Source organism: Trachemys scripta, chromosome 1 (genome assembly GCF_013100865.1).
Source record: "Trachemys scripta elegans isolate TJP31775 chromosome 1, CAS_Tse_1.0, whole genome shotgun sequence".
In the NCBI taxonomy this organism is placed as follows: domain Eukaryota; kingdom Metazoa; phylum Chordata; order Testudines; family Emydidae; genus Trachemys; species Trachemys scripta.
The window spans coordinates 109,262,717-109,284,047 of NC_048298.1; the positions used below are offsets into that span (position 1 = coordinate 109,262,717).

General features: G+C 47.8%; 1 protein-coding gene across 3 annotated transcripts in view; it reads left to right on the forward strand.

Annotated features, from left to right (window-relative positions):
• Nucleotides 1-272: 272 nt before the first annotated feature.
• Nucleotides 273-21,331, forward strand: part of SLC25A18 (solute carrier family 25 member 18) — a 27,153-nt gene continuing 6,094 nt past the window's right edge. Inside the window, exons 1-7 of one of the 3 annotated variants that reach the window (XM_034781314.1) lie at nt 273-479; nt 3,541-3,660; nt 8,671-8,793; nt 16,018-16,073; nt 17,779-17,869; nt 19,015-19,133; nt 20,328-20,520. In XM_034781314.1, coding sequence (XP_034637205.1) covers nt 3,638-3,660; nt 8,671-8,793; nt 16,018-16,073; nt 17,779-17,869; nt 19,015-19,133; nt 20,328-20,520 — 605 coding nt within the window. In that variant the 5' untranslated portion in view covers nt 273-479; nt 3,541-3,637. Of the gene's footprint in view, nt 480-3,540; nt 3,661-8,670; nt 8,830-9,925; nt 10,209-16,017; nt 16,074-17,778; nt 17,870-19,014; nt 19,134-20,327; nt 20,521-21,331 lie in introns of those variants that run through there. The other 2 variants (XM_034781322.1, XM_034781330.1) reach the window with 2 other exon arrangements.

Consider the following 21,331-nt stretch of genomic DNA (forward strand, 5'->3'; position numbering starts at 1 on the left):
GACATTTAAAACTAGAGTGAGGAAATCCCAAGCCAGCAGGGATAGGGACTGACTGGTCTAGCAGGTCTGTGGTTCTGTTAACTGAATGATTATAGCCTGCCAGTTGGGTGGGGCTCAGCAAAGTGGGAGGAAATCCAGCCTTTGTTAGTCTAAAAACCTGTTTTAACTTTAGGTTAAAAACCTAACAGGCCTTTTTGTGTGAGATGTGCCCCTCCTCCACCTATCTGTCCCCACCCAGAGGGAAAGCTCTGGCTGGAAGGGACCAGGAGTGACTTCTTTCTCAGGCTAAGGGAGGAAAAGCCAACCAAACAGAAAAAGCATTTTTACACTGCTTAAAAACAATGGGAATTTGTGAACTGTCCCTTAAGCCAGGAATGGGGTTTGCTTGCTAGTGGAATCCAGCTGTGAGTCAGATATTTGGGTTTGGAAGAGGAGCAAGGACAAGGAGAAGGGAGAAAACTGATGGGTCAGAAATAGAGGTAAGTCTCACCTCTTTCTCTTCTGACCCTATAGCAGTTCCATCTGTGCATCAGCCCAACACATTCACACACAGATGCTCCTGATCATTCATAAATACATGTTTTCTGGGTAAGTCACAGCCCGCGGGTATCGAGAGGACTTGCCTGAAAGGCACTCAGTGCAGTTCTAACCCAGCCTTGGGTCTCCTTAAACTGCTGGTGCCACTTGGATTCGTAGAGCTTCAGAAATGCTTGATGGTGCTGTAATCTGGAAGTTGGGTTTCTTTTAGATGTGGGTCCAAGCTGCAGAGTTCAGACCTGGATCTGAACTTCCCCAGAGTTCAGAGGTGCTGATTCAGGCCTGTCTCTGATTTCTTTAGTAATATATGGAGAGTAGATTGCTTCACAGAAGGAGGCTAGCACATTCTACATTGTGCTCCTTCTGTGGGTTTTTTTTTTTTTTTTTTTTTTTTGGTCCCTGTCAGAATCAGCTGCCCCAAACAGATCAGGGTGCAGTCTAGAAAATAACCTACCAATTTTATTTCATTTTAAAAATCAGGGAAGTGTCTAGCCCTTGTGGCTGTGAAGAAGAGCTTGAAACACTAGACACTCTGCCACCTAAAGACAATTAAAAAGAACCCCAAGTGTGCCTCACAGCATGGGCTGTTACCACTTTGGGAGGAGGGTGATAATGGGAGTTAGAGGAGTAGGAACTGGACTGCAGTGTTGCCACGCTCACTATTTTTATCATGCATCTTGTGATTTGGGGTTTTTTTCCTCATGCCCTGGCTGTTGGAGTCAGGGTATTGCCTGACAATCTGTCAGCTTTCATTTTAAAAATCAGGGAAGTGTCTAGCCCTTGTGGCTGTGAAGAAGAGCTTGAAACACTAGACACTCTGCCACCTAAAGACAATTAAAAAGAACCCCAAACTTTTTTTTAAAACTCTCATGATTTTTAAGCAAATCTTGATGATTATTATTTGAACCTTGGGGGTTGGCAAATCTGGGTCTGGGCGTCAGCAGAGACCGCCCAAGGCGAGTCTTGACATCTCGTCACCTACAGCATCATCCCACATGCTGTGTAACCTGCGTTGGGACCGAGAAGAATGTACAATGGCCGCAGGCTCTAGCTTTCTGTTAGGGGATTCTTCTACTCCATGCCCACGCTCTAGATCCATTGACATTTGAACTCCCTCGCTGCCAAAATATCAGACTTTGTCCCCACCCAGTCAACACACAGTGTTTGTGTGTGTCATGCCATTCCAATGAGTCACAGCTCCCTGGCACTGTCCTTCCCCTGCACCCCTCCCCCCTTCCTTCAGGTCATTGCATAATGTGACCGGGGAAAGGGGGGCGGTAGGGGAAGTATTGGACCTAGAGTGCATCTTCTCCCTGGGCCCTGTGTTGGCAGCAATCAGTTTTGTGCCACATTGCCTGCTATTCACCTATTGCCTGCTAATTCAGGGCCCCGTCCAGTGGCAGGGCCCACTTTCCAAAGGATCTTCTCTTTCCAGTCCTCTCGCTTGTATTCCCCCTGCCCCCCCCCGGAAATCCCAGCACCACGTTGACCCACTCTCTAGCTGGCAGTGATTGGTGTCTGCTCCCCCAGGAGCCATGCAGTGCTGCTTTAGCATTGATCAGAATAAAGCTTTTGCACAAGAGAAATGCGTTTAGAACAACACTCGCTTCAGATCCTGCCTCCCTCACAAACCAGCTGGGATCCCAGGTCAGGAGTGCCATGCATTGACAGAACTGGGGCTGGAGGAGGCTGGGACTGGCCCAGCAGGGGGTGCTGCAGGGCAGGGCTGAGGTGCACAGGGGAGTTTGGAGGAAGGAGGAAGCTGGGAGAAGGCCTGCATGCCCTCTGCCTGACTCCAGCTACTGCTATTTTTTAATGACAAGCACGAAAACTGCCTATACTCGTTGAAAAAGAAAGTGCACGTGCTAACAACTGGAAATGGCCATGATCTCAGCCCTGGATTCAAGCCACCTTCTCCGACCGCTCGCATATCTGGGCCTTCCCGCTGGCCCCCGGCACCTTGTACTCTGAGGGCAGATATGCAGAGAATAGCCAGGTGTTGGTGTCCCTAGAGATCAGGCTACAGAGAGCAAAGGTTCTGCTCACTTCATCTCCTCTTCCAACCCCACTCACAATTCCAGGCTGCTGCTGCCTTTGTCTGCCTTCCACCCCCTTGTTTCTTCCATAGCACTCTGCAGACAAGGCCAACCTAGTCCCAGGAGGAGACATCCTTTACTGTGAATCTTGGAGCCGGCTGTGGCTTGGGGAGGGGACGGAGGGGGGGACACCTCATGGTCTTTCAGACGTGACTTCGTACCTCAGGGATTCTTTTGCTCCTTGCTTCTTACAAGAGACAGAAGGCCTACGACAGGGGAGCTTGTGTACCATCTGTTCAGTGGTTCCTCAGCAATCCTGTTGCTAGGATAAGACCAGCTTAAAGAGCTACGGCGAGCTATCCTGGCAACTAGAGATGCTCTCAGGCCCCACAGAGAGCTGTCAGAGCAACTGGAATAATAGGGCTAGCTGTTCTGTATGGCTCGTCCATCTCGAGGGGTTGTATGTGACTCTTCAGCCCCTTGGCACTCAGCATGAGATTAGACCTTGAAGGTATCTCAGGTGCAGAATTAAATCTCACCTATCCAGGGACTAGGGCAGGTGTAATTTGGGCAGGAGGGAGAGTGGGGATTTCCACAACTGGAGAAAAGAGGGGAATGTTTTTGTGGTGAATTGATTTAGAAAAAGAAAATGGTGGCTGTTCGAAGCTGCCCAGCATCTTGGGATGTTAGGCATAGGCCGAGATCCACAAAGGGATTCAGGCACCTAAATCCCATTTAATTCAGTGAGTGCTAGATGCCTAAATCACTTTGAGGATCTCGGCCTCAAATGGGTAGAGTGCAGGTGAGGCAATTGTATGGTGCGTGATAAATTGTGAACCCACTGATGTATGCCATGGGCTTGTAATAGATCACATGTGGTAAATACCAGAGACAAGTGTATCATATGCCTGTAGATATTAAAGCACATGGCAATTGGTGCTGTAAGATCTGATGTTCTATCCCCCAGCTGAACAAGGCAACCTCTTTCAAAGGGAAGAGCGTCTCTGTGGTGAAAGAATCCCCCTGTGTCTGCAGCAGTCAAGGAAGAAGGCCCTCGAGGAACTATGGGGAGCAAGAAGAAGATAAGGTCAGTGCCATTCCCACAGTTTCTTACCTTTCGGGGCATAATTCTGGCCTCTGGCTAAACTGCTACTGGTTGTCAGTTGCAGCAGTTGGGAGTCAGGTGGGCCTGGTCCCATCCAATTGGTAGATGGAGTATGAGATTTCCCAGGTCCTGATTTCTTTGCATTTACACAGAGCTTGGTTTTAATTCACCTGTAAGGACCTAAGAGCATTAGCAGTAGACAGGCTAATCCTACTGCTTGTTGCCTGATTTTATGGGAGGTTAATAATATTGTTACATAATATAAGTTATAGGCTCGCCAATTAATCTGATCAGAAGATGATACGGTTCTTGTCCCAGAATCAGGCTACATAGAATTTCCAGGGACCTTTGGGATGTATGACAAGGAAACTCTCACTGAGAACAAAATGCAGCCTTAAAGCCTTTTATTGAGATAAATGGAATAGTAATCAAATAATAAATAATCAACTGATTACAAAAGCAATAATGTTCTAGCAGTTTGTGTGGTATTGTATACTATAAAAGTTTCTCAATTAATATACTCAAACCCTTCCTTGGTAACCTGGTGATAAGAGACAAAGGATTAGCCTTGCCTCTGACATGCCAAGAGAGTTCGTTGGTCCAGGTTCCTCAAGTCTTGAGGGAGAGATGAAGAACTTAGAAGAAGCTAGAGCTAAACGCTATAGAAAGACCATAGAAGCTAACGTAGAGTTTACTTAAAACAAGTAAGAACTAACAATGACGAACTAACAAAACAAGCTGAACCTTCCCAACATGGTGGGTTGCTCCTGTTGGGAAGGAGGGCCTGATTCCTATGTGCCCTCCTTCCATGTCCAATCTTAACTTCCTCACCCACAAAAATGTTAGGGTCCGCACTTATTCTATAGGCTGGCATGTTCATGTGTATTAATGACATATTCGTAACCATTAGAGACCATTGGCTCATCCTCACGTCCGTTGTTTCTGTTCTAACCGATTACACTGCTCTACAGCCAAAATGCTTCTGAAATAAATGTAGTCAAGCTTTACTAATTCTGGGTCACTGAGAACAAAAATGATGCTTAAAATTGTTGATTGGCTCTAGTTTTCAAGATATGCTATTGGCTCAATATATACGACCCTTGACTTGGGAATGCCGGAAGATAAGTGAGTTAATAAAGGGAAGGGATCTCAATTTAAACCAGAAATGACTAAAATACATCTTTGACTGGATCTATGAATAAATCTATGACTGGGTTTGGACAGTACTTGCTTTTTAGGCAAAACAATGAATGATGCAATCTGAAGCTGGTATTGCGTCATACATGATATGAATTGCATCATGTTATTCCTAGAAGTCATGGATGATGCAATCATAACAAAGCTTACATCACTCTGCTGAACAAATTGCCCCATATCAGCTCTAGAAATCATACAGTGTCGTGCTCTCTTATTTGTCAGTGTTTGATTTTGCAAAGGGACACATTTCTGTTTAGCCAAAGTGAGCAGAGATGCCTCGTACTTGTGTGAACAGTGCAGATAACTTCTGCTATGTTTGAGATGAAGTGACTTTTGCGTCACAAAAGCGCAGTATAACCACTATGGTTAAGAGAGCCTATCACCTTTATTTTGGCTGCAAAATTGGAGATCAGGACAAGAGGTGGGCCCCACACATATGCTGCAACACTTGTGCAACAAATCTTCGCCAGTGGTTGAACGGGAAAAGGAAATCTATGCCTTTTGCAGTGCCAATGATTTGGAGAGAGCCAACAGATCATACCAGCAATTGTTACTTCTGCGTGGTGCCTCCAGTTGGGAAAGGTGTGTCAAAGAAGAAAAAGTGGACTGTGCATTATCCAAACATTCCATCAGCTATACGCCCAGTACCCCACGGAGAAGGACTGCCGGTTCCTGATGCACCAGAATCATTCTCACTTGAGTCAGACAAGGAAGAGGATGAAACTTCTGGTCCTGAACCATCAATGGTTCACATGGTCACAGGACCCACACTTTCTCCCATCCTCCTCCTCTGAACCACACCTCATAACACAAGGTGAACTGAATGACCTTGTCAGGGATTTGGAACTACCCAAGAGTAAGGCAGAGCTGTTGGGCTCCAGACTACAGCAGTGGAATCTCCTGGCAGGTGATGTGAGGGTTTCCATGTTCCGTGACCGTCAAAAGGATCTTGTCCCATTCTTCTTCATGGAAGGTGATCTTGTAGCCTGCAACAACATCGATGGTGTGATGGCAGCCCTCAACATCGTTCACGATCCAGATGAGTGGAGACTGTTCATTGATTCATCGAAGATGAGTCTTAAAGCTGTTTTACTGCATAATGGCAATGTTTTGCCATCAATTCCAGTTGGTCATGCAGTCCATATGAAGGAAACCTATGACAACATGAAACAACTTTTGAGGTGCATATGAAGATGTGAAGGGCTATCCAACTTTATTACCACCCTCCCCTGGAAATTTTAAATCCCTGCCCACTCTGCAGATCAGGGTGAATTCCAACATCAGTGGCAGCTTTGTGGCGATTTGAAGGTTGTTGCTCTCTTGCTTGGTCTGCAGACTGGATACACAAAGTACTGCTGTTTTCTCTGTGACTGGGATAGTTGTGCAAGAGATTCCCACTACATCAAGAAAGATTGGCCACTCCGACAGTCATTGGCGCCTGGGAGGAAAAGTGTTCAGCATCCACCACTTGTTGAATCAAGGAAGATTTTGTTACCACCCTTACACATCAAGCTGGGTCTGATGAAGAACTTTGTCAAGGCCATTGACAAAACACAAGCAGCTTTCAAGTACCTCTGTGGAAAATTTCCAAGGTTAAGTGAAGCTAAGATAAAGGAAGGTATCTTTGTTGGTCCTCAGATTCGTGAACTTCTTCGAGATGATGCATTTGACCATGCACTGCGTGGCAAGGAAAAGACGGCATGGAAAGCCTTCCAGTTAGTGGCAATAAATTTTCTCAGAAACAACAGGGCAGACAACTACAGGTTGTTGGTGGAAAACCTCCTCAAGGCATACAAAAGCCTTGGTTGCAACATGTCACTAAAGATACATTTTTTGCACTCTCATCTAGATTTTTTTTCCAGTGAACTGCAGAGCAGTGAGCGACGAGCATGGCGAGCGATTTCACCAGGACATTGCAACAATGGAGAAATGCTGTCAGGGCAAATGGAGCCCATCAATGCTTGCAGACTATTGCTGGACAGTGACAAGAGATGCTCCATGTAATGAATACAAGAGACAAGCCAAGAAGCGCCGAGTAGACACTGAATAGGACTAAACTATGTACATAATAGTTTTTTGCCTTTTGTTTCATAATAAATTTTATTTATATAACACTTTTGCTGATTTTTAAAGTGTTACATAAACAGGACAGGTGAAATATTATCATGTAAAGCAACCAGAAACACATGAAAAGACCTAGGTTTACGATTTAATTTATGATTAAAACTCTACTATCTACACAATATACATAGACGTAAAATGTAAAAACTTAAATATCTTAGAAACAGTAGCCAATCAGTTGTTTTAATTGTCATATTTGAATTCAGCACATCAAAATACATAATAAATAGCACATTTTATCTCTGAAGCAGACGACTTCTCAAAAATTGTAGACCAGTGTTATTTCCATGTTCTTTGTAGTGTATCTGTTAAGTCTGACAAAGGCCATGAACTTAGGTGGCCTTACCTACCAACTTTCTTTAACTTGCCCACTTATCTATGCGAAAGATCACAAACATATATACTAACTTGTCTTAGGTTAAGCTACAGAGCCTGCAGCCATTGTAGGTACCTTACGTTACAGCTTAAAATACTCTAATACTAATTGATAAACCTATTATAATAACAAATAACAAACCTATAATGTAACATGGTCAAACTCATAAGAAAAGATATATATGCACGCAAGCAGGCTAGCTCTATAGGCTATTGTCCCAGCATCTCCATCACCTCTGGGACTTCATAAGGAATCCAGTTCTCTTTCGCAGCTTTGCTTGGGCTAGTTGTGTGAGGTTGTCGGGCCATGTTACTTCAGTGAGTATGTTGCAAGGAGGTGGGACCGTAAAAGGCACCTCGGTGCTCATTGAGTTCTGCAGTCTGTGTTGAGGTGGTTGGCTGACCACCTTCCCCTTTCTTCCTGGGAAGGAGATGTTAGCCAATCAAACTGCAGAATCAGTCCACTCACTAGCAATCTTTCCCAGCCCATCCAGGGAGCTCTTCATTAGACTGAGGAAGAGCCTGGCCCGAGGTTTGGTGGATCCCTGTGTGAAATCAGTTGAATAGGGGCTCAGGTCGGCTCCTACTGCCTGGGCTGTGCATGTGCAAAGGGCTTGGTAGCTGATTTGGGTGGTGGAGGGCTTGTCACAAAAGGGTGGGGTTGCAGCTGCGGGGCCCAACTGTGCTAACTACATGGGAAATCAGGAAGCAGCCGACACACTCTTGGTTCCCATGCTCTGGGGATGGGGTCAAGAAGAGCAGCAGTCCTTAAAAGGGGTACGGCCTTGTGCAACGTCCCTGTTGGTAGTTGCGCAGGGCTGACCTTCAGGTATCATTCATTTTTTCTGTTTGTGGTTGAGATGTTCAAAGCTGCCAAAGAGGTTTAGCCACACAACTCCCATTGAAAGAACCTGAAGAAATCCCTTGGGCAGCTGTCAGTCTCCACTCTTTACTCTCCGCTGTGTCTGTCTAAAGTATTTACATGGGCCCGTTACCACCTCACAACACAATCTTTAACGTATTTGTCCTCCCCACACCCCAGTAAGGTAGGAAAATGCTATTAGCCCCATATTACAGATGGGGAACTGAGGCATGAAGAGACAAAGGCCCAGGTTTTTAAAGGGATTTAGGTGTTGCTGTGCTCAGCATCACAGCACCTAACTGATTTAGGAGCCTAAATCTCCTTTTCAAAAGGAATTTAGGCCCTTAGGAGGGGATTCAGGAGGGATCGGGGGCAGGGCAAGCAGCTGTCATTCTATTGTTGAGAGTGCGGTGTTGACCTCTCTCTTCTCATTTCAGTGTTCCAGCAAAGTTAATCAATGGAGGTGTGGCCGGGCTAGTGGGAGTGAGCTGCGTCTTCCCAATTGATTTGGCGAAAACCCGTCTTCAAAACCAGCAGGGACAAGGAGTCTATACTGGAATGTATGTGTTCTTAGAACCCCCCAGGTGGGGGCACTAGTAAGTGAACATAAAACTGTCCCTAATCCTCCCTGCGCCCCCCCCCCCCCCCAACAATGGCGTGGGTGGCTGGAGCTGAAGACCTCTTCCTCAACTGTCCCTGTCGTTCATTCCTCCTCCACTGAGACACGAGGCTTCTGCTCCCAGCTGACTCCCCGTCGTTTTCTTTTGTCAGGGGATCCACCAGCTAGCTCAGTCATAGGGCATTACCACCGGCAACAATACATCTTTGATAAGAGTTCCTGGGCCCCAAAGTGGGTTCTACTCTGCATTTGGCTGGAGGCACAAGGATGGGCAGGAGAGGAACGAGGCATCTCTAGAATCCAGGGTGGTGAGATAAGAAAATCATGTAACCCAAATCCCTCCACAAAATAAAATAAAATATAAAAATTCCTTATTAATAGACAAAGGACAGAGAGGAACTCGGTGGGGGGCTTGCAGAATAGAGTTGTGCATGTATGACTGAGCATACGTGGCTGTCCTGTGGCTGTCTGTATCCTGGGAATGTTTGCCTCTCCCCATCCTCTCCTCTCTCAGACATGTTCCATGCTGGGAAGTATTTCTCTTGAGTTTGTTCACTCATGTTCCAAGAGCCTCATCCTGATGAAACGGGCAGGGCAAGTCTGCACTGCTCTGTACAAACTGCCAGCTCTCAGCCTCCAGCAGCCCTCAGGGCCTTGCTGCCCTTTCCTGGGAAATGCTGCTTTCCTTCTCCTGTTGATAAGAGCAGAGCTGAGATGTCTTAAGCCAATGGTTTTCAAACTTTTTTTCTCATGACCCAGTTGAAGAAAATTGTTGATGCCCGCGACCCAACGGAGCTGGGGATGAGGGGTTTGGAGTGTGGGAGGGGCTCAGGGCTGGGGCAGAGAGTTGGGGTGTGGGGATGAGGGCTGGGGGGGGATGAGGGGTTCAGGTGCAGGGAGGGGGCTCAGGGCTGGAGCAGGGGGTTGGGATGCAGGAGGGGGTCAGGGCTCTGGGCTGGGGGTGCAGGCTCTGGGGTGGGAGTGGGGATGAGGGATTTGGGGTGCAGGAAGAAGCTCCGGGTTTGGGGGGGCTCAGGGCTGGGGCAGGGGATTGGGGCACGGGCTTACCTCTGGTGACTCCCGGTCAGCAGCGCAGCGGGGGTGCTAAGGCAGGCTTTCCTGTCTGTCCTGGCACTGCGTACCGCGCTGGTCCCCGGAAGCAGCAGGCGTGCCTCCTAGGCGGAGTCACGCAAGTGGCTCCACACAGCTCTCGCCTGCAGGCGCCACCCTGCCCCCAGCTGTGAATGCGGAGCCGGTGTTCTGGGCAGGGGCAGCACACGGAGCCCTGTGGCCCTCCTGCCTAGGAACCGGACCTGCTGCTGTCTGCTTCCGTGGCGCAACACGGTGTCAGAACAGGTAGGGACTAGCCTGCCTTAGCCAGGCAGCACTGCCTACGGGACTTTTAACGGCCCAGTTGGTGGTGCTGACCAGAGTCGCCGCGACCCAGTGCCTTCCATTCCATGATTCAGGACTGTCTTAAGCTACCAGTGCTTCTGGGACTACAAACAAAGGAAAAGAAGGAAGCCCTACAGGCTCTGGACGCTAGACGGTGTTGGAGGGCAACAGAATTGATTAGTTAGTGAATGCTTGTAATGCACTATGAAGATGTGAAGGGCTATCCAACTTTATTACCACCCTCCCCTGGAAATTTTAAATCCTTGCCCACTCTGCAGATCAGGGTGAATTCCATTAAATAACATTGTTTCCCTACTTAAACCCACCCCCAAAAGCAAAAACCTCTTTTCCTGACGGGCAAGAGAAGTTCTAAAGGGTCAGAACTGTAGCTACAACTGTTTTTAAATACAGTTGTTGTTAATAGAGGTTCTAGCACAATTTCCCTGAACAATGGGCGGAAGAAGGTTTTTTGTCCTTGAGAACCCTGCTAACCAAACTGTGCTATAGAGCAGTGTCATGGCCCCTGTGGGGGACGGGGGGAGTGGGGTCACAAAAGGCAAATAAGGGGATCACAAGGTGTTGAAAATGTTATTACAATCTAAAGAAAAGAAGATCTTGTTCCCCCACTCTCTGCACACTCTTAGGGTATGTCTACACTATGAAATTAGTTCGAATTTATAGAAGCCGGTTTTATTGAAATCGGTTGTATACAGCCGATTGTGTATGTCCACACAATAAAATGCTCTAGGTGCTCTAGTCGGCAGACCGCGTCCACAGTACGAGGCTAGCGTCGACTTCCGGAGCATTGCACTATGGGTAGCTATCCCACAGCTATCCCACAGTTCCCGCAGTCTCTGCCGCCCCTTGGAATTCTGGGTTGAGATCCCAATGCCCGGATGATGCAAAACAGTGTCGCGGGCGGTTCTGGGTACATGTCGTCAGGCCCCTCCCTCCCCCGTCACAGCAACGGCAGACAATAGATTCGCACCTTTTTATCTGGGTTACCTGGGTTACCTGTGCAGACGGTGTAGCATGAGTGATAGCCGTGGGGCTGGCAGCCGTAGTGCTGCATTGCACCAGCCCCTTGCAGGCGATGGTATATTATGACTGGTACCCGTCGTCGTCGTACTGGTATGGCTGTCAATCATGGCCACCTGGGCAGACATGCTACTGTTTCGATGATGACGGTTACCAGTCATAATATACTATTTTCTGCCAATTGCCCAATATTGTCTGCTAAGCACCCAGAAGAGGCCGAGGGCGATGCTGGGTGCTGGCGGACGTGGGGCTGGCAGACGTGGGGCTGCATTGCTACACAGCAGCAGCCCCTTGCCTTTTGGCAGATGATGGCATATTATGATTGGTACCCATCGTCGTCATACTGGTATGGCTGTCACTCATGCTGCAGCGTCGGCTGCCACCTTAAGATGTAAAAAATAGATTTGTTCTGTGTTCATTTGCTTCCCCTTCCTCCGTGAAATCAACGGCCTGCTAAGCCCAGGGTTTCCGGTTTAATCTTTGGGGGGACCATTCTGTGTGACAGTTGTTTCTGTTTCTCCCTGTTCCTGTACCTGTACGCCATGTCGTCACTCGGCCCTCCCTCCCTCCCGCCCTCCTTCTCCTGGTCCATCAGATACTACTTTCGCGCCTTTTTTCTGACCAGGCGCCATAGCTAGCACTGGGATCATGGAGCCCGCTCAGATCACCGCGGCAATTATGAGCACTATGAACACCACGCGCATTGTCCTGGAGTACATGCAGAGCCAGAACATGCCAAGGCGAAACCCGGACCAGGCGAGGAGGCGATTGCAGCGCGGCGACGAGAGTGATGAGGAAATTGACATGGCCATAGACCTCTCACAAGGCACAGGCCCCAGCAATGTGGAAATCATGGTGTTACTGGGGCAGGTTGATACCGTGGAACGCCGATTCTGGGCCCGGGAAACAAGCACAGACTGGTGGGACCGCATCGTGCTGCAGGTATGGGACGATTCCCAGTGGCTGCGAAACTTTCGCATGCGTAAGGGCACTTTCATGGAACTTTGTGACTTGCTTTCCCCTGCCCTGAAACGCCAGGATACCAAGATGAGAGCAGCCCTCACAGTTGAGAAGCGAGTGGCAATAGCCCTGTGGAAGCTTGCAACGCCAGACAGCTACCGGTCAGTCGGGAATCAATTTGGAGTGGGCAAATCTACTGTGGGGGCTGCTGTGATCCAATTTGCCAGGGCAATGAAAGACCTGGTGATAGCAAGGGTAGTGACTCTGGGCAACGTGCAGTCAATAGTGGATGGTTTTGCTGAAATGGGATTCCCAAACTGTGGCGGGGCCATAGACGGAACCCATATCCCTATCTTGTCACCGGAGCACCAAGCCACCGACTACATAAACCGCAAGGGGTACTTTTCAATGCTGCTGCAAGCCCTGGTGGATCACAAGGGACGTTTCACCAACATCAACGTGGGATGGCCGGGAAAGGTACATGATGCTCGCGTCTTCAGGAACTCTGCTCTGTTTCGAAAGCTGGAGGAAGGGACTTTCTTCCCGGTCCAGAAAGTGACCATTGGGGATGTTGAAATGCCTATCGTGATCCTTGGGGACCCAGCCTACCCCTTAATGCCATGGCTCATGAAGCCATACACAGGCAGCCTGGACAGGAGTCAGGACCTGTTCAACTACAGGCTGAGCAAGTGCCGAATGGTGGTGGAATGTGCATTTGGACGTTTAAAAGCGCGCTGGCGCAGCTTACTGACTCGCTCAGACCTCAGCGAAAAGAATATCCCCATTGTTATTGCTGCTTGCTGTGCGCTCCACAATATCTGTGAGAGTAAGGGGGAGACATTTATGGCGGGGTGGGAGGTTGAGGCAACTCGCCTGGCCGCTGATTACGCGCAGCCAGACACCAGGGCGGTTAGAGGAGCACAGCAGGGCGCGGTGCGCATCAGAGAAGCTTTGAAAACGAGTTTTGTGACTGGCCAGGCTACTGTGTGAAACTTCTGTTTGTTTCTCCTTGATGAACCCTCCAACCCCCCCCCCCCGACCCGGTTCACTCTACTTCCCTGTAAACCAACCACCCCACCCCACCCTCCCCTCCCCTCCCGCTTGCAGAGGCAATAAAGTCATTGTTTTTTCACATTCATGCATTCTTTATTAGTTCCTTACAGAGGTAGGGGGATAATTGCCAAGGTAGCTGGGATGGGTGGGGGAGGAGGGATGGAAAAGGACACACTGCATTTTAAAACTTTAACTCTTATTGAAGCCCAGCCTTCTGATGCTTGGGCGATCATCTGGGGTGGAGTGACTGGGTGGACGGAGGCCCCCCCACCGTGTTCTTGGGCGTCTGGGTGAGGAGGCTATGGAACTTGGGGAGGAGGGCTGTTGGTTACACAGGGGCTGTAGCGGCGGTCTCTGCTCCTGCTGCCTTTCCTGCAACTCAACCATACGCTCGAGCATATCACTTTGATGCTCCAGCAGACGGAGCATTGCCTCTTGCCGTCTGTCTGCAAGCTGACGCCACCTATCGTCTTCAGCCCGCCACCTCTCCTCTTGTTCATGTTGGGCTTTTCTCATCTCCGACATTGACTGCCTCCACGCATTCTGCTGTGCTCTATCAGCGTGGGAGGACATCTGCAGCTCCGTGAACATCTCGTCCCTCGTCTTACGTTTTCTCTTTCTAATGTTCACGAGCCTCTGCGAAGGAGAAACATTTGCAGCTGGTGGAGGAGAAGGGAGAGGTGGTTAAAAAAGACACATTTTAGGGAACAATGGGTACACTCTTTCATTACAAGGTCGCATATTTCGGCTTGCAGGCAGCCATCGTAGGCCACGGTGTTTTGGCTTATTTAACCTTCTTAACATGCGGGAAAGGTTGCAAACAGCAGCGCATTTCCCATATCAAGGATGAATTGGGTTGTCCATTTAAAATGGGGTTTCAATGTAAAAGGAGGGGGCTGCGGTTTCCCGGTTAACATGCGGCACAAACACAAGCAAACCACCCCCCCCCACACACACACACACGATTCTCTGGGATGATCACTTCACCCCTCCCCCCCACCGCGTGGTTAACAGCGGGGAACATTTCTGGTCCGAATAGCAGGAACGGGCGCCTCTGAATGTCCCCCTTAATAAAATCACCCCATTTCAACCAGGAGAGCTTTCTGGAGATGTCCCTGGAGGATTTCCGCTCCATCCCCATACACGTTAACAGACTTGCTTGCTTTTTTTTTGTAATGTTTACAAATATTTACAAAGTTACACTCACCAGAGGTCTCCTGTGTGCCCTGAGGGTCTTGGGTGAGTTCGGGGGTTACTGGTTCCAGGTCCAGTGTCACAAACATATCCTGGCTGTTGGGGAAACCGGTTTCTCCGCTTCCTTGCTGCTGTGAGCTACCTACAGTACCTCCATCGTCATCTTCCTCGTTCCCCGAACCGTCTTCCCTGTGTGTTTCTCCAGTGAGAGAGTCATAGCACACGGTTGGGGTAGTGGTGGCTGCACCCCCTAGGATCGCATGCAGCTCCGCGTAGTAGCGGCAAGTTTGCGGCTCTGCCCCGGACCTTCCGTTTGCTTCTCTGGCTTTGTGGTAGGCTTGCCGTAGCTCCTTAATTTTCACGCGGCACTGCTGTGTGTCCCTGTTATGGCCTCGGTCCTTCATGGCCTTGGAGATCTTTTCTAATACTTTTCCGTTTCTTTTACTGCTACGGAGTTCAGCTATCACTGCTTCATCTCCCCATATGGCGAGCAGATCTCGTACCTCCCGTTCAGTCCATGCTGGAGCTCTTTTGCGATCCTGGGAGGACTCCATGACGGTTACCTGTGCTGATGAGCTCTGCGTGGTCACCTGTGCTCTCCACGCTGGGCAAACAGGAAATGAAATTCAAACCTTCGCGGGTCTTTTCCTGTCTACCTGGTCAGTGCATCTGAGTTGAGAGCGCTGTCCAGAGCGGTCACAATGAAGCACTGTGGGATAGCTCCCGGAGGCCAATAACATCGAATTCCGTCCACACTACCCCAATTCCGACCCGCAAAGGCCGGTTTTATCGCTAATCCCCTCGTCGGAGGTGGTGTAAAGAAACCGGTTTAAAGGGCCCTTTAAGTCGAAAGAAAGGGCCTCGTTGTGTGGACGTGTCCAGGCTTAATTCGGTTTAACGCTGCTAAAGTCGACCTAAACCCGTAGTGTAGACCAGGCCTTACACTTCAAGGTCAGATATTCTCAATCAGTCCCCCGAAACACACACACACATGAATTATCTTAGCTTCTTATTACTTTTTACACTTTTACAGTCAATGTAAGAGGGGCTGTGGAAAGTTTTGACTTCAAATAAGGGATCTCCAACATGAAAAGGTTGAGAAACATGGAGTATTTCTAGAGTATCCTCCAGCACAGTCTCTATAGCATGATTTTATTATAACATTTTACTATTGGTCAAAGTATCCCTGTTCTGTCAGAGCCATGCTAGCCATTTCTGTGTTAAATATGGTAGTAGCTAGGCTAGTTCTTTTCCCAGAATGGGACTTCTGTCTTGTTTCTATCTATTCCCTCTACAGGAGCTGCCAAAGGGTGGTGGGCACGTGTGTTTGCATGCACATACTACTGCCCTGCGTGGGCGACTCTCCAACCTGCTCCAAGTGTGTGATCATGTTGCCCCCTAATGGCCTCTACCTTCAGAAACTGTGAACTCTTGCTCTAGTGCAGCTAAAAGGGTTGTTAATAGCAAACTAATGGCACAGTCCTGGGGCAGCAGCAACTCACCCCATTTCTCTCTCTGGTTCCAGGCGGGATTGCTTGGTGAAGACTCTGCGTTCAGAGGGATTCTTCGGCATGTACCGAGGTAGTCTCTGTGGGCATGTCAGGGGCCCCTTTGCAGTGGATTGGCCCATTGTGTCAGTTACAGCCTCTCAGCAGAAGCGCATACTGCCACCTGTACGCCTCTTCTCAGGAATAGAGGCATTATTTCAGACCCAGCTGTCCCTGAGGCACGCAGTCATTGCTCTCACTGAGCACAGCTGACAATTACTGACAAGAGAAATACTGGCTCAAAAAAAGGAATCTTTCAGAGAGCAGTGGAAATGATCAGAGGCAGGGCGATATGAGAGAGAAATTAAATGATGACCAGAAAAGACCAGTTGGATGCTCTAATTTACCGTATTAGTAGGCTTGACAGAATTTGATTTTTATTTATGATCATTTTGACAGATAATATTGATGTTCCGTTGTAAGCATTTTTAGACTTTTAGTCATTGTATTTATTTTTATTTAAATTGTGAAACATTATGGGGAGGTCATACAATAATTATGTAATAACAGTAGCTGTTGAGATTCAAGCAGTTAGTTTTATAATCATTACAACACAAATAGTCATCATCGCATGTCAAAATATATAAGTAAATATCCTTAAATCAAACTCTTAAGTTCTCAAGCAGCATTTTTCTTACTTTGCCTACCTGTACATTTCAATTATCGATGGAAATATTTTTTTGTCTGTTTGTGTGTACAGTGAAATTGAAGTTTACTGACACTTACCAATAAAAATCTAATCCTTTCAAGCCTACTTAGTAGAAACAAGAGGGTGCTTTCTGGAACTGAAAGACAAACCATTTAAAATGGATGAAAGCAAATACCCGATACCCTTCTACCTGATCTGTAATTAGCCTGTGGAACTTCCTGCTGCACAATATTATTGAGACCACTATCTTAGCAAATTTATTTAAAAGGAAGACATTTATATGAATTAGAACAGCATCTACAGTTACACTAGTTAGGTTAAAAAGTTACAAAGATGTAAGGCCTCATGCTTCAGAGCATAAAGTGATCGTCAAGCGGGGTCAGAAAGGAATTTCTTCCCTTGGTGAAGCACTTCAGAATCAGGCAATTTAGAGGGTTGGCATCTTCCTATGGCATAACCTACTACTGTCGGCAGAATGTTGGAGTGAACGGAGCATTGACCTGTTGTGATGTGCCTGTTCCTAAACTCCAGTGAAAACAAGGGCAATGGGAAGCCTTATCACTCTGTTAACATCCCTCCATCCTAATATAATCATATAGATTATTTTGTAAGATAGAGATACTCTCCTGTCCCAGCAGGCCCCAAGGTCCCTGTGCACTTGTAGTGGGAGTCACCAAGGGCTTTTCACATTTGTCCCAGGAGTCCCCTCCCAATGCTAAGCATTTAATTCTGAGGACTACAAGGTAGGGCTTAGTGGAGCTACTGCTGCTCCATAGGTCACAGTTTGAGTACACTGCTGTCCATCAAAGCACTGGTTCTCGTATACCATTCACAATCCCTCCGCCCCTGGGCTATCCTGCCCCTGTTCCTGGTTCTGCCTCCATTGCAGTCTCTTTGAAAGGCCCCACTTCCCCTGCCCTTGGAAGCTGTGACCAGCTGAGACCTCAGACACTCGCTGCATGGAATCATTTGCACATGAGATGTCTCTCTTCCCCATTCTTGCTTTGGGTAATCAATGTGGGAGGGCTTTTTAATATATCATGGAATGTGACTGAATTAACCCTTTATCGCCCCTTCTGTCCTTGACCAGGGGCCGCAGTGAACCTGACACTGGTCACGCCAGAGAAGGCAATCAAGCTGGCAGCCAATGACTTTTTTCGACAGCTGCTGTCACAGGACAGGTATGGAGGAAATGGCATTGTCTAGTTTTGGCCCTTCAAACACTTCTACGTGTATGTATGTGTGTGTATGGGTGGTGGGTGGGCAGTATTTGTATGAAGCTATAGACAGACATTTAGTTTTGGGTGTGCATATGTGTATTTGTGTAATTGTGGGTGTGTTTCTATTGGGGTCTGCATAGTTATGCAGGTGTGTAGCTTTGTGTGCGGCTGAATACCTGTGGTTCTGTGTGTACAGTATGTGGGTGACTAGTATGTGTGTGTGTCCAGGATCATTATAGGTATTTTTTGTCATCTTCTGAAGTATCTGATACACAGCATTATCAGAGACTAGGAGGACCATTGATCAGTTCCTATGGATGTGTGTGGGAGTATATATCAAGCATGTGAGGGTGGGTCTTCGTATGTCTCTACAGTAGAGAGGATCATAGAAATTAGAGATGGAAAAAACTGTTAAATGATAAAAGTCCAGACTCCTGTCAAGGAGGGATATAATACCTGTATTCATAAGGGATAAAAGCAAACAGCTGATACCTTTTTATCAAATATTAAAATTAACTTGTGGAACTCACTGCTGCAGGATGTTATTGAGACAACTATATTACTAATTTTTTTAAAGGATGAGACATGTATATGAATAAGAAAAGGATCTATAGTGTCTAAGAATACATTAGCTAGGATGAAAAATTATAAAATTATATTCTTTAAGACATTGAGCCAGTCATCAGCTGGGGTCAGGAAAGAATTTCCTCCCTTGGCACAGCAGTGCAAAATCAGGGGTGTTTTAGGGGTTTTGTGCCTTCATACAGCAAAGGTCACTATTGTAGGCAGGCTGTTGGAATAAAGACAGCATTTATGCATGGGTGCGTATGTACCTGCATACTGTGTGGGGAGCACGTGGATAAGCAAGGAGGTGCGTGCCTGTTTCTATGTGGATATGTGGCACAGCATGTCTAGTCTGTTTCCTTATAGCTCAGGATACAAGTCTAAGGACTCAATGCGGAGCTGTCATGCTGGGGTGGCCTGGCAGCATCAAGATGCAGCATGAGAAGGCTGTGTACCCCCAGCACCCAGATAGCTGTGTAAATCTGTTTGTCTGTCTGTCTCTCTGCTGTGCATTCCCTTTACTTCTGTGTTGTTCCCGGCAGGAAGGAGTTGACGTTGGTGAGGGAGATGCTAGCTGGCTGTGGAGCTGGGGCCTGCCAAGTGGTGGTCACCTCCCCCATGGAGATGCTGAAAATTCAGCTTCAAGATGCTGGACGACTGGGTTAGGCCCTCTTTTTTGCATGGCGGGGGTGGGAGTGGACATCCAGATTGTTGCTTTAGGTTCTGCAGTAAATCCCTTTGTCACAAACTGCTTGAGATCCCGCAGGTATCATAGTGAGATTTGCATTCTAAAGGGGCTGAGCCCTTGATGCTCAAGAACAGGCTTGTGCAGTCCCCACCACCTCGATATTTGCTGAAGGGGAGCGCACAGGGACCCCTGTCCAGCCTCTCCCAGTAAGCAGTACCACAGGCAATGACATGGGGACACTGGCTGTGAGAAGAGATCACGACTCCTGCAATCCCAGCCTCAGCCAGCAGTGATTATAATTTAAGTGTAAAGCGTAATTTGGATTTAAAAACAAAAGAAATCCCTGGGGAGAAAGGTAGAAATGCAAGACTCTTTTACCTGTTCAGCTGTCTGTGTGAATGTTCAGGATCTAATTTCTGGACTGGTACAATAGACTAGTAATTGCCTCATGCTCCCATATTGGGATCTGAGTTCAAACTCCACCTTCAGTGTTTTACTGTCAGGCTGGTTGTTGGTGAGTACATAGAGGTTATGCTCTCCATTCCTTGGGGTGGGTTGGGGGGGGTGGGGAAGAAGTGGTTGGTTCTGATGCTCTCAGGACTGCTAGAGTGATTTGGACTGGGAAGCCCTAGTTGGCGACACAGAGAGTGACAGGATGGTGGTTAGAGCTGGGTGACATTTTTTCAGCATTTTTCAGCATATTGAAACTATTTGCGAATTTGGGTTGAATTTGGCAAATAGTTTTGGCTGGGAAAAAACCTGTTTATTTTTGTAGAAATGTTTTGTTTTGACATTTTTGAAACAGTTTCCACATTTCATTGCAAAATGGTATTTTTGAAACAAAATGTTTTGAATCGACCGGAATGAATTTTTCTTTTTCTTTTTCATGTTGACAAGAAAAACCGAGAACAATGACTTTTCTTTTGAAACTAACCAAATTGTTTTGGATTTTTTCAGGTCAGCCATTAACCTGCAAAATCAATTATTCTCTCAGGACTAGTTGTTCTCACCTTCTGGGCAGGAGCGATCTTTCGTTGGGGAAAGGATCTAGGGGCAGGTCACCGGGAAGCCAGGCAGTGACTAGGGGGGAGGGGTGGTTGCTTAGCAAAGAATGAGGGATCCTTTCTCCCTCCAAATACCCAATTCCTCTTTCTTGTTTGTTTTCAGCTATTCATCAGCAAAAGGTTTTGGGAACAGATGGACCACCGGCTCCCTTCTCCCAGCCCCCTCAGGACAAACCTTACACCACTGGCACAGCCTCAGCATTCAAGCGCCCCTCGGCCACTGTGATCGCCAGAGATCTTCTGAAAACCCAAGGGCTAGTGGGACTGTACAAGGGATTGGGAGTCACCCTGCTCAGGTGAGACGGGGAGGAGACACAGGGAGTGATGAGTCAGTATGGGAAACCAGTCCCACCCTACTCCAAGGAGGAAGGGTGGGGAACCTCCTGCAAACCAGGGGCTTGTAATCGGTCCCTCCCTCCTTACTGCATGGTTTTACCATCTGTTCCTGAAGGACTTGCCCCAGCCACCTGGCAAACAGGAGGGGAAAGCTGTATCAGCAGTGTGGCCTAGTGGATAAGGCATTGTACGGGGACTCAGAAGACCTGTTTCTATTCCTGACTCTGCCACTGGCCTGCTGGGTGAGCTTGGGCAAGTCACATCAACACACTTTTCCGGTCTGTAAAAGGAGGAGGATGACACTGATCTCATTTGTGAAATGCTTTGAGATCTACTGATGAAAAGTGCAACATACGAGCTGGGTGGTATTAATTATTATATCTCTATTAAGGAAATTCTTCTCTGTCAAATCAATCACCGTATCTAGTTGTCTTTTTCCTTTTCCCCTTCTATTACTGCAAATTACGGGTTGACAGTCTCCACAGAACAAGTCCATTTTACCCTCCAAGCTGCCATTAAAGCAGTGACCCAAGAAGTGCTAACCAGAACTGGGTTGATGGGGCGACATGCAGCTCTAGAGGCAGTTTTGCAACTCCCACTGGCTTCAGTAGCATCTCAGAGGGTCACAATCAGGGCCGGCTCTAGGATTTTTGCCGCCCAAAGCAAAAACAATTTTGCCCCCCCCCCCCCATTATTTACCCCGCCCCCCCCCCACCCCCCCCCCTTTCCCAAACCCCCCCCCCCCCCCCCCCCCCCCCGCCCCCCAACCCC